General features: G+C 44.6%; 1 protein-coding gene across 8 annotated transcripts in view; it reads left to right on the top strand.

Moving 5' to 3' along the window:
• The window catches only part of kank4 (KN motif and ankyrin repeat domains 4), a 95,976-nt gene that overhangs the window by 73,427 nt on the left and 9,777 nt on the right, over positions 1-12,772 (top strand). For all 8 annotated transcript variants that reach the window (XR_016495269.1, XM_090232032.1, XM_090232038.1 and 5 more), the window contains 2 exons: positions 991-3,891; positions 7,217-7,313. Coding sequence is in view for 7 of the 8 variants with exons in the window: in XM_090232032.1 (XP_090088158.1) it covers positions 991-3,891; positions 7,217-7,313 (2,998 nt within the window). In the remaining variant the exon portion in view is untranslated. The remainder of the gene's footprint in view (positions 1-990; positions 3,892-7,216; positions 7,314-12,772) is intronic.

Genomic DNA, 12,772 nt, shown 5'->3' on the forward strand with positions numbered 1-12,772 from the left:
AGCTGACAGTCTACACTTTAACCCCAAAGTGCTGGAGTACAGAGCCAAAACAACAAATCTGTGCCACTGTCCCAAAACTTTCTGAGCTCACTGTATTTCACCTATAGTGGGGGAAGTAGGCGTGCTGAGGGTGCTGCAGCATCCCTTGAAAAGTAGTGCACTGGGCATTTACTAGTATTAGCAGACCGATATAGACTTTATTTTTTCAGCTTTTCTTTCAGTGAGTTGTATCATTAAGAACAGTATTTTACAGGATTCAGTAGTTGGAATTGTAAGAGATGTTGCCCTGCCCCTTTCTCTGTGATTGACATTCTAATGGTATCCAGAAAGAACAAAACCCTGTCCTCAAACATTCACATCAAATCACATGGAAAACAACCACTTGATGTGCAGTATTCATTTAGCATCCTTACAAACCGCTTCATGTAAATTTACCTTACTATATTGTAGGCTGCTCGTCTGGGTTTGTACCAAGGTCCCATGTAAGCCCAGTTGGTAGAGCATGGTGCTTACAACGGCAGGGTTGTGGGTTTGATTCCCAAGGGGGACAAGTAAGAACATGTGTGCCCTCACTACTGTAAGTCACTCTCCATAAGAGAGTCTACTGAAAATGAATGAATAGACCGTTTCACTTTAATTTAAGAAACTGGAAAACATATCAAGCAAGTATTTTATATTCCACAAGTATTATCAGATTAACTGTTTTGTACGGATAATTATCAGACTCAAGTTACAAATGCTGGTAAACACACAGAAACTTTTAGTTTGCATTCTTTCACAAAAGTAGTTCACTGGGCTTTCACTAGTACTGTATCAGTAGACCAAAAATAGATGTCTTCAGCGAAAGCCCCACCAAAAAATCTGCATCCCCCCAAAACATCATCGCTGATGGGCTTTGTGTTTTACCCAAGGTCGGACAGTACTGTACAGCATGTTCCTGAATGCATGGGGATGACTGTGAATACTAAAAACTCTCTCTTCATGTTGCAGAAAATGGCTACCCTAGATCCGGAGGAGAGAGTGGAGGTGGGGGTCAGAGGAAGCAGCTGCCCTACTCCGTAGAGACCCCCTACGGCTTCCACCTGGACCTTGATTTCCTCAAGTATGTGGACGATATCGAGAAAGGCAACACCATCAAGAGGGTGCACATCCAGCGCAAGGCCAGAGGCCCTCCTAAGTTCAGCACCCTGCCCAGGAACTTCAGCCTGCTAGGGCATGGAGCCAGGCCGGCCCCTAAGGACACCTGGTCCTCCACCCTAGGGCCCAAGCCCCGGGGCAGAATTACTGATGTCCAGCAGATCTTGGATTTTAGACCCAGTGACGGTGGCACATCTGGTATTCTTAGCCAGAACACTAGGGTGCAAGGGAGTAGCTTTGCCTCTGCCAGGCCCAGGGAGGAGGCAGGTGCTGGGCCTTGGGTGTTAGGCGAACAGCCCCTGGGGAGGCCCAACCTCCTTCGGACGTCCAGCATGCCAGTCACCATCCCGCACAGGAAGGCCTCTGAGTCCGGGGACGAAAGAACGGAGAACGTCTCATCTGAGAACGTGGTCCGCGCTGTTCCCCAGGACCGGTCAGGGCTGCACCAGCAGATCACCGCAGCCCTGAAGAGGGTCAGAGAGCTGGAGGACATGGTGAGGACCATCCCAGAGCTCAAGTCCCAGATCTGCTCACTGAGGGGTGAGAGAGAGCAGCTAATCCTCAGGCTGCAGGTCCAAACCAAGCCACAGCCTCCAGCCCACCCACAAAGTGCCTCGCCCTCCCCAGCCCCAAGCACTGATCCCGCGCCAGCCTCTCAGCCGCCGGGGGCTGAAGCAGCAGTGGATCCCGGCAGAGCAGAGAGCACCGTGTCAGAGGCAGAAACGCAACAGGAATCCTTAAAGAGTAGCGCGCAAGAAGAAGAACCAGATAGGCTTTTAGCAGCACAGGAACCAGAGAGACAAGCACAGACAGCAGAGGGACCAGATAGACTAACAGCATTTCTGAATCCATTAGTGCGCGCAGAGGAAAGGCAAACAGAGCAACCAGAGAACGTTGCAACACCGAAAGCACCAGAACCTTTAGACAGCAGAGTGTTTGTGCAAGTCAGTGTCTGTGGTGAGGAGCACCATCTCAGTGTCGAACAGCTCCAGGCTAAGCTAGTAGCGCTAGAGGCTAAGCTAAGTCAGGCTAGCGAAGACCTGGAGAGAACGAACAGTCTCCTGAAACAACAGGTAGAGGAGAACATGATGAAGGAGGAGAGGATACTGCAGCTGAGCGTGGGAGGAACAGGAGGCGCGGAGGAGGTGTCCAGGCAGAGACAGACAAGTAGGAGGACCAGTGTGGACCAGCAGACCGAGACGGAGAGAGTGGGAAGTGCAAGTCAGGAGACAGAGACAGAGAGGGCGGATATGGTGGAGCAGGGCACGGATACAGAAAGGATAGTCATCTGTTTAACCGGAGAGGGGGCTGGTGGTGTGGAACAGGGGACGGAGACGGAGCGGTTTGACACTCAAGACCAGGTGACAGAGACAGAGATGGTCATTGTATGTCCAGTCAGACCGCGGGCTAATAGTGTGGATCGGGGAACAGAGACAGAGAGAGTGGACACAGTGGACCAGGTGACAGAGACACTGCCCGGAGACAGCTTAGACCAGGTGACAGAGACAGAGACGCAGACAGTCGTCAGTGTAGATCAGTCGACAGAGACAGCACCTGTACGTCCAGTGAGACCAGCGAGACATAGGGCTAACAGTGTGGACCGGGGAACAGAGACACAGACAGTGGATACTGTGAACCAGGTGACAGTGACAGAGACACAGACAGGAGTCCGTGTAGACCAGGTGACAGAGACACAAACACAGACAGCACCTGTACGTCCAGTGAGACCAGCGAGACAAAGGGCTAACAGTGTGGACAGGGGGACAGAGACAGAAAGAGTGGGTACAGTTGACCAGGTGACAGAGACAGTGGTAGCACAGAGTACATATCAGCAGACAGAGACAGAGGGAGACAGAGTTGAGACGACCAATAACCACCATAGGGAAATAGAGATTGAGAGTGCGGCCATAGTAAGTGCGGCCATAGAAAGTGCGGTCACAGAAATTGTGGAAGCAGAACGTGTAGTCTCACGCAGTGTGGTTAAAGAGGGTGAGATCGCTGAGAGTGCAGTACGTTTTGTGGTTATAGAAAGTGTGGGCAAAGAGAATGGGGTCACAGCGAATGTGGTCCTAGGGAATGTGGTCACAGAGAATGTAGTCACGGGAAGTATGGTGAAGAGACAAGTAGTGGTAGTAGAGGAGACTGTCGTTGAACAAATTACATTGACTGAAAGTGTTGTTACACAGAGTATGACCACAGAGAGTACAGTCGTAGAGAGTGCAGCCACAGAGAACTTGGCAACTGAGAGTGAGGTTGTAAAAAACACAGTTACAGAGATTACGGTCACAGGAAGTGAGGTCATAGAATCTCCAGCCCCAGAGAGCCCAGAAGTAGCACCCACTCCCTCTTCCAGCCAGACCCAGATGGGTCAGAAGGAGTCGGAGCAGGCCCAGCCCCAGTCACAGGACTCTCGTCGAGGGTCCAACCCAGCGTTGGCCCAGGCCCCTCGCCAGGGGTCTAACCCAGCCCTGGGCCAGGTGGTAACGCGCCTCACAGGGCTGATCAATGAGCAGTGGGCCCAGCTAGGTAGCAGCCAGGACAAGCCAGACAAGCAGGAGACCACCAGCCCGAGTGCCCAGAAGCCTGCAGAAGGGCAGGGTACGCCCGCTGCAGGGAAGCCTTTAGCGGGGAAGGCAACGGGGAAGTCAGGTCTGTCTAAGATGAGCTCCATCCAGAGCCAGCTGGTCAGCTCCCTCAGTGCCCTGTCTGCCTTCTACTCCCCTGGACAGAAGGCAGCGGCCAGCAAACAACAAGGTAGGTCAATGTTTTTGTACAGTATCAATGTAGTTAACATAGTAAGTACATATGTGGTCCAGGCTGGAATCAAATCCGCTGTACATGTATGTCCCACTTTCATCTCAGACTGGGCCTAAGTAAGCATTTCGCTGTTAGCCTACGCCGGTTGTTTACGAAGCATGTGACAAATTAAATTTGATTTGATTCTAACGTTCCCCAGTCACATGTGGATACACTTTCAAACCCTCTTCTCCAACATGCTCAGGCGTTGTGTACCATGAGGTCACGCCTCTTCGATAGCTTCATCTCCATGATACTGAGCTGTCTCCTGTCTTTGCACAAAGAGCCCATGGCCTGTCTCTGTCTACAGTGGTTCAGGTCAGAGGAATCCTCCATTGACTCTGATAGGCCAGGGGCCTCCATGTGTTTGTGATGGCTATTGATTGTGAGGGCTAGTGGTGGAACACATGTAACGGAGCAGGCTAAATGACATTGTTGGATGACCTCCAAGAACAGATCAAATATGCAGTTTCTTCTCCCTCTCCCTTTTTCCCCCCGTTCCCTCCTTCTTCCCCCTCTCACCTCTCTTCTTCTCCTTGTTGTGTTTTGGCCCAGAAGCTAGAGCACACATACTGTAGCTTATGTGAATGTCAGTGGGGAGAGCATACACAACAGCGTGACCTTTGATTGTCACCCCCCCATCCACCCCTCTGCGCTGTGCGTTCAGCTATTGATTGTTCTGGAGAGCTCCATTGACATTTGAGAAAAGGTCTGGCTTAAATTGGCAGTCAAAGACATGTACACTGGATTTAGACCACCAAACAGATTCAGATTCAGATCCAGATCAACTTCATTATCCCACCAGGGGGAAATGAATTTGGTCATGTGCTTAAAAAGATAGTACATAAAACATGAAAACACAGAAAAGACAATAGAATTCATTCAAAGTGCACGTTTAAAGTGAAAGTGCAATATGCTGTATACTGGAGGGACCAACAGACTATCTATTACACAGCCTAATGTCTGTTGAAATGAAAGACTCCCCATATCTATCTGTTTTGATTTTCTTTTGAAGAAGCCTCTTTCCCATTGTCCTGCTGTTGTAACTGAGTTTTGAGTGTAGGAGATGAGTACTGACCTGTAAAATGCTTTCAAGTCTTAGGAGGATGGGTTTTTGTGGCTGATTCTTGATTTATACCAATTATCCTTCCCATCGTCTTGATCAAGCAGTGAAGCTTGACTTGGTCTTGCATTCGCATGTTTCCAAACACACATATCAGACCAAAGGACAGGACACTCTGCTTATTTAGACCCCATTACCATCTCTTCAAAATAGGTTACTAAATACAGTCCAGTTTGTAACATTCTCTATGAAAAGTGCTACAGTGAGCTTTGAAAATATATATGTATGTACGTTGTATTTTTTTTTTTAATCATTCAAATGTTTATGACAGTAGTATATATTTTTTTTGTTCATCAAGTTTCTGACATTTGAATGTTTATTAGTTATTTTATAATATTACTTTTGGACCAAAATATAAACAAATCTCAAAATTGATAGGTAGATGCAAAAATGCCATTTCAACAAACACTACCCCTATAAGGTACATCCAGTGTATCATTAGATATTTGTGGACCAAATCCCCAAGCTGGCAAAGTTAAAAAATCTGTTGTTCTGCCCCTGAACAAGGCAGTTAACTCACTATTCCCCGGTAGGCCGTCATTGTAAATAAGAATTTGTTCTTAACTTTCATTTCATTTCTTTTTAAAATTCTCTATACCAAGTCCCTTACATGTACGAGCCTCTAGTCATGTCTAGATGTTTTACATCTTATGTCAAAAGTTTAACATGTTTGCATTTTAGCTAACCCTTTTCCTAACCTAATTCTCTTAACCTGTTATGTTAATTATCCTAACCTGCTGAGTAAATTCTCAGAACCTGCTACAGTAAATTCTGACATAAGCCGTAAACCATTAGTCAAAACCCATGCCTCCCCGCCATCCCACTTCTGACACCAATTAGGTGGGTGTTAACGTTCGTCTTATTTATCTTATTATGAACTGGAAATGTGTTTTTTGTATTTTGGTATATCCCACTCACCCTGGGGTCAAGGATCAGACATTATTGAGCAATTAGGGTTAAGTGCCTTGCTCAAGAGTATTTCAACATATTTTTCACCTGGTTAGCGTGTGGATTCAAACCAGCAACCTTTCTGTTACACTCATAACCACTAGGGTACCTGCCACCATTCAGGTGGTAATCGCAACCAGGACTGGAACCTGTGTCCAGTGACTGTTAAGCCAACACCTTAGCCATTACACCAAGTTTTTTTTAAATTTTTATTTTACCTTTATTTAACCAGGCAAGTCAGTTAAGAACAAATTCTTATTTTCAATGACGGCCTGGGAACAGTGCCTGTTCAGGGGCAGAACGACAGATTGTCAGCTCGGGGGTTTGAACTCACAACCTTCCGGTTACTAGTCCAACACTCTAACCACTAGGCTACCCTGCCGCCCCAAGTGATCTGTACCTCTTTGCAAGGTTGTTCAGTGTTGGGTTAAGGTCACTACAATATTAATTACAGCTCTCTATTGTCACACGCTCTTATGTGAGCCTTTCTAAAGACTTCAGAACTGGCAGCGGACATGCTCGTACTTTAATTAACTTAACCATAGGCCACGTAAACACTTCCACTCACAGGTGGCCAAAAATAACTAACTGAAAGCCACGCCTCCAATGATTGTACCTTTATATTCAAAATATTGGGTACAAAAATGTACCATTATACTAGATTATCCGCACATGTGTACCATAAAAGGTACCATAAGAGATCATATCTCTGGTACATTGTGTATTTTGATCGTTTTGTACCACAGGGAACAATACTGTACCCTTACTGTACCCTTTTGTTTACTGAGTAGTGACTGGAGCAGGTGTTGTAATGTCATGTTGTTATCCTCCTTGATGCTGTTAGAATCTTCTTGTTTGACCCAGCAGAAAGTGCACATCTGTTTCAGATTTATATAGAGTAGGTGATTAGTGTATCCATATGGTGCGTGTGTGTGTGTGTGTGTGTGTGTGTGTGTGTGTGTGTGTGTGTGTGTGTGTGTGGACACGAGAGACCCTGTACGTGCTGAAGATGGAAAGCACACACTACCCTATTTCCCAGAGGCCTGACAACTCTCTCTCTGTATCTATATCTCTCTCTCTCTCCCTCTCTCTCTATCTCTCTCTCTCTCTCCCTCCCTCTCTGTATCTATATCTGCCTCGCTCTGTCTCTCTCTCTCTGTCTCTCTCTCTCTGTCTCTCTCGATCTCTCTCTGGCTCTCTCTCGTTCTCTAGGTCTGAAATCCATCATGAAGAAGAACGATGCTGCTGACAAACAGGGGAACAGAGGAGGAGCCAAGAAGAACCTAAAGTTTGTGGGAGTCAACGGAGGGTAAAGCTCGTACAGTGCTGTATGTAGGTGTAGCCTATATACATGTACTGTTAGTTGCATTTTTTTTTATTATACTGTATACATTATGCATTACAGAACTATGTTTAGCATATGTTATTTATGCTATAGTACGTATAGCATAATGAATTCGGCATACAATACTATATGGTTCTATAGTATTTACGTTGACTAAAGCAATTGTACATAAGAGGGCGTGCTTAATGACTTTTTTAGCATGGCTGTGTTGCGGTTGTAAGTACGAGGCGGAGCTGAGCACAACCCTGAGTGTACAATTTATTTACCAATTAAATAAATAACGCTAGTTTGATAAATGTATTCATAGGCTACTATTTCATCCCTCCACAAAAATATAGTTTCGACACAAATCTATGGTTGCAGGCCAAGCCAGCTGATCGATTGGCGTCGTTATCATTCAAACCTACTGGTCGTTCATTCAATTTGCATCATTGCTATGGGCAGGCACTGCTAGTGCTGCTGACAGTGATGGCGCTGTCCGCCGTGCTGAATTTAGCGCATCAATAATCACTCTCATCAAGCAGAAATACCAACACTTGTAGCCTACTGCCGGACCATTTTACAGAAAAGGGAATTATTGTAATCATAAAACTGACACGATGTATTTATTTCCATCATCCACTATTGGTTGTAAACATTAATGTGCACTTTGCCATTCATTGTGCAGCCTTTGAAGTATGCATCTAATGGGGCCTAGTCAGCCGTTTAGCCGGAACTGGCGGGTGGTTCTTGATGTCGGACCTTGTCAGGATGTTGTTCCATCTTTTCCTGCTGTCCTGGGAAGGGGTCCATTAGCTCTAATATCAAAATATGTAGACTATTTATTTCCACAACAAACCTTGCACAGTTGGCGCAGCATGGAACCGTGTGTTAACTCCGACTGGCTCCCGACTGTACCACACACTACAGAGACCACCCGCTTGAGATGCAGGTAGAAGGCTGGAGTGTCTTGCAGGAGCTTGCTAATATACACTGAGTATACATGAAGAACATCTTCTCTTTCCATGACATAGACTGACCAGGTGAATCCAGGTGAAAGCTATCATCCCACACTTGTAAATCCATTGCAATCAGTGTAGATGAAGGGGAGGAGACAGGTTAAAGAAGGATTTTTAAGCCTTGAGACAATTAAGACATGGATTGTGTATGTGTACGTTTCAAAGGGTGAGTGGACAAGACAAAATATTTAAGTGACTTTGAACGAGGTATGGTAGTAGGTGCCAGGCACACCGGTTTGTGACAAGAACTATAACTCTGCTTGGTTTTTCATGTTCAACAGTTTCCCGTGTGTATCAAGAATGGTCCACCACCCAAAGGACATCCAGCCAACTTGACACAACTGTAGGAAGCATTGGAGTCAACATGGGCCAGCATCCTTTTGGAACGCTTTTGGAACCCCTTGTAGAGTCCATGCCCTGACAAATTGAAGCTGTTCTGAGGGAAGGGAACTCCTAGCTGAGAAACGGTCAACTCCATTCTCTTATATCGAGGCAGAGTTTTGAGTTTTGATAAATGGCCGCATGATTTTCTAGCAACAACATTGAGTCACCTTAAATCAATACTAATCAATTCTGAAAATGCTTACCTGTACCTATGTTTGTCCTGTACAACCGTGGACCTTCCACGCGGTGCTGAAATTCAGACTTTTAATTCAAACCTTTATTGAATACAACCACTTTTTTCTAATTTGCATGTAAACTACGATTCAGTTGGCACACGTGCATTCACGCAGAATTGAGCCACACAAATCTGAAAAAAGTTGGTTGTATTTGTTACAAGTTTGCATTAAAAGTATGAATTTCAGCACCCGCGGAAGGACCACGGTGGGTACAGGACAAACATAGGCACAGGTAATCAATCACAAGGCTTGTTTTGACCAGCCCATTGTAGAACACTACAGATGCTATATCTTAATTTTAGCCAGTTTCACACAGCAGGGAAATGTATTGTTATGTTGTTTTAATGGACATTTTCTGTAAGGTAGCCTTGCAGTTAGAGAGGCGAGCCAGAAACCATGAGCAAGGCACTTAACTGATTCAGAGGGGTTGGGTTAAATGCGGAAGACACATTTCAGTTACATTCAGTCGGACAACTGACTAAGTATCCCCCTTTCCCTTTTAACCCCCCACAACAACAGCTCCCCGGGCGCCCATTGTGGCAGCCCCCCGCACCCATCCAAATAAACTGTATGTCTATATGTGTGTGTCTTTCAGAGGGGTGGGTTAAAAGCGGAAGTAATATTTCGGTTAGACCTTGTGTGCAATTGACCAATAAAGTTATTTGAATCTTAATCTTAATTTTCATTAGGGCAAATCAAGACTGAAATGTGCAGGAAAATTCCTGCAATGGAATGATCAAATTAAGATATGGCATCTGTATTTCTTCACACTCCTCACACAGCCTGTGGTGTTCTGGCCTTCTGCTCACTCTTTCTCTGTTTGTCTATCTGCTCCATCTTTCATCCTGTCTGTCCCATAGACACATTGCCCTCACTCTGACACTGTGTGGGTGTGTGTGCATGCTGGTGTGTATGTGTGTGATGCTCTCTGATTCAGCTGTGTTCTGATTGTCAAAGGCCTCTCTCCTGTCTGTGTGATTAGAACAGGCTGGCCTAGCGTTAGTGCTATAGTTAGTATAAGTAAAGGACTTAGCATTAATGCTATAGTTAGTATAAGTAAAGGACAGCATTAGTGCTATAGTTAGTATAAGTAAAGGACTTAACATTAGTGCTATAGTTAGTATAAGTAAAGGACTTAGCATTAATGCTTTAGTTAGTATAAGTAAAGGACTTAGCCAGTACTGCTTCCTCCTGATTCAGCTCACACCAAGGCTCAAACCCAGGACCTCTGCCTTGCTAACACATGTGACCATCCTCCTGAAGCTTCTTACCAGTCACTGCCACGCAAAAAGCTAGCTATTTGCTGGCACAAATGGGGACACTTCAGGCTGAGGAGTAAGTTTCACACATTCACATGTGCTACAAATACACTACCTGCTGACTGGCCCTCCCACCAGCACACACATAATTACTATAGCCTGGCCATAACACATTGCTGGGCGTGACACCAGACAGCAGTCCGCCCCTCTCATCAAAACTATAACAGACAACACAATCAGAATGGATCTACTGATGTACTGATTCTTTGATTTCTTACCTGATGAGGTTCATTCAGATAACAGCTCAAAGGGAGACTCGTATCATGATGCAACAAACTATAATAATTGTGTAAGCTGATCAAAATTAACATTTCTGAAGATGTTTTTTTTCTTTTTTTTTTTAAATTTAGGGGGTGGAACATCTTTAATATTGCAAATAGTTTGTGGATTCTATCAATGTAATTGTCTGCATGATTTCCAATCCCCCATTTATATTTTTTATAAATACAGTTGAAGTTGGAAGTTTACATACACTTAGGTTGGAGTCATTAAAACTCGTTTTTTAACCATTCCACACATTTTTTGTTAACAAACTATAGTTTTGGCAAGTCAGTTAGGACATCTACTTTGTGCATGACACAAGTAATTTTCGCAACAATTGTTTACAGACAGATTATTTCACTTATAATTCACTGTATCACAATTCCAGTGGGTCAGAAGCTTACATACACTAAGTAGACAGTGCTTTTAAACAGCTTGGAAAATTCCAGAGAAGGATGTCATGTCTTTAGAAGCTTCTGATAGGCTAATTGACATAATTTGAGTGAATTTGAGGTGTACCTGTGGATGTATTTCAAGGCCTACCTTAAAACTCAGTGCCTCTTTGCTTGACATCAGGGGAAAATCAAAATAAATCAGCCAAGACCTCAGAAAAAAAATGTAGACCTCCACAAGTCTGGTTCATCATTGGGAGCAATTTCCAAACAACTGAAGGTACCACGCGCATCTGTACAAACAATGGTACGCAAGTATACACACCATGGGACCACGCAGCCGTCATACCGCTCAGGAAGGAGACGCAATCTGTCTCCTAGAGATGAAAGTACTTTGGTGCGAAAAGTGCAAATCAAACCCAGAACCACAGCAAAGGACCCTGTGAAGATGCTGGAGGAAACAGGTACAAAAGTATCTATATCCACAGTAAAACGAGTCCTATATCGACACAACCTGAAAGGCCACTCAGCAAGGAAGAAGACACTGCTCCAAAACTGCCATAAAAAAAGCCAGACTACGGTTTGCTGCAGATGGGGACAAAGATCGTACTTTTTGGAGTCCTCTGGTCTGATGAAACAAAACTAGAACTGTTTGGCCGTAATGACCATCGTTATGTTTGGAGGAAAAAGGTGGAGCACGGGGTGAAGCACGGGGGTGGCAGCATCATGTTGTGGGGGTGCTTTGCTGCAGGAGGGACTGGTGCACTTTACAAAATAGATGGCATCATGAGGGAGATTATGTGAAAATATTGAAGCAACATCTCAAGACATCAGTCAGGAAGTTAAAGCTTGGTCACAAATGGGTCTTCCAAATGGACAATGACTCCAAACATATTTCCAAAGTTGTGGCAAAATGGCTTAAGGACAGCAAAGTCAAGGTATTGGAGTGGCCATCACAAAGCTCTGACCTCAATCCTATAGAAAATGTGTGGGCACAGTAAACTGGAATTGTGATACAATGAATTATAAGTGAAATAATCTGTCTGTAAGCAATTGTTGGAAAAATTACTTGTTTCATGCACAAAGTAGATGTCCTAACCGACTTGCCAAAACTATAGTTTGTTAATAAGAAATTTGTGGAGTTGTTGAAAAACAAGTATTAATTTGTCCAACCTAAATGTATGTAAACTTCTAACTTCAACTGTATATTATTGCTAATTAGCTGTTCTGTGAATGGAAAATTCTCACATTTTTTAAAGGGTTCACTGTGTCATATAAAAAATGTAATAGCCTGGTTATGGTTGCCCCTAACCTTTGACCCATACCAGGAAGTGCATGCTGTATACCTCTGTTCAGATGTTTTCTCCATCCATACCCTCCTTGTCCCTCATCACAACCCAACTTTAAGAACACCCACACACACACACACACATTGCCATGAGAACATAGCACAGACCTCCCTCCTTCAGACCCTGATCCCATGACCTCTCCTTACACTGCCTCTATTTGCCCTTCTCCTTCTGGAATTCTGTGGCCCCTGAACAAAAGGTCCACAAACATCCATGAAGGAACACTATTCTATGCCAGACCTTAGCCTATCTGACCTTAGTCTTTCTGATCAAGGGCCCTATAGAAGTTCCTTGACAGTGACAAAAACTTACAAACACACATTCCTTTTCATGAACTACCATCTAAATATGCACCTTTCCATGAACCATCTACACCTGACCAAGCCATGTTCTCACTGTTCACAGATGTTAGTGATTCCAAGATGTTACACAAAAATGTTATGTTAGGCCAATGGCCAGCCCACATGGGGTTGGACTTATTTTA

This window comes from Oncorhynchus mykiss, chromosome 4, assembly GCF_057628025.1.
Source record: "Oncorhynchus mykiss isolate SJ-2025 chromosome 4, ASM5762802v1, whole genome shotgun sequence".
Lineage (NCBI taxonomy): Eukaryota > Metazoa > Chordata > Actinopteri > Salmoniformes > Salmonidae > Oncorhynchus > Oncorhynchus mykiss.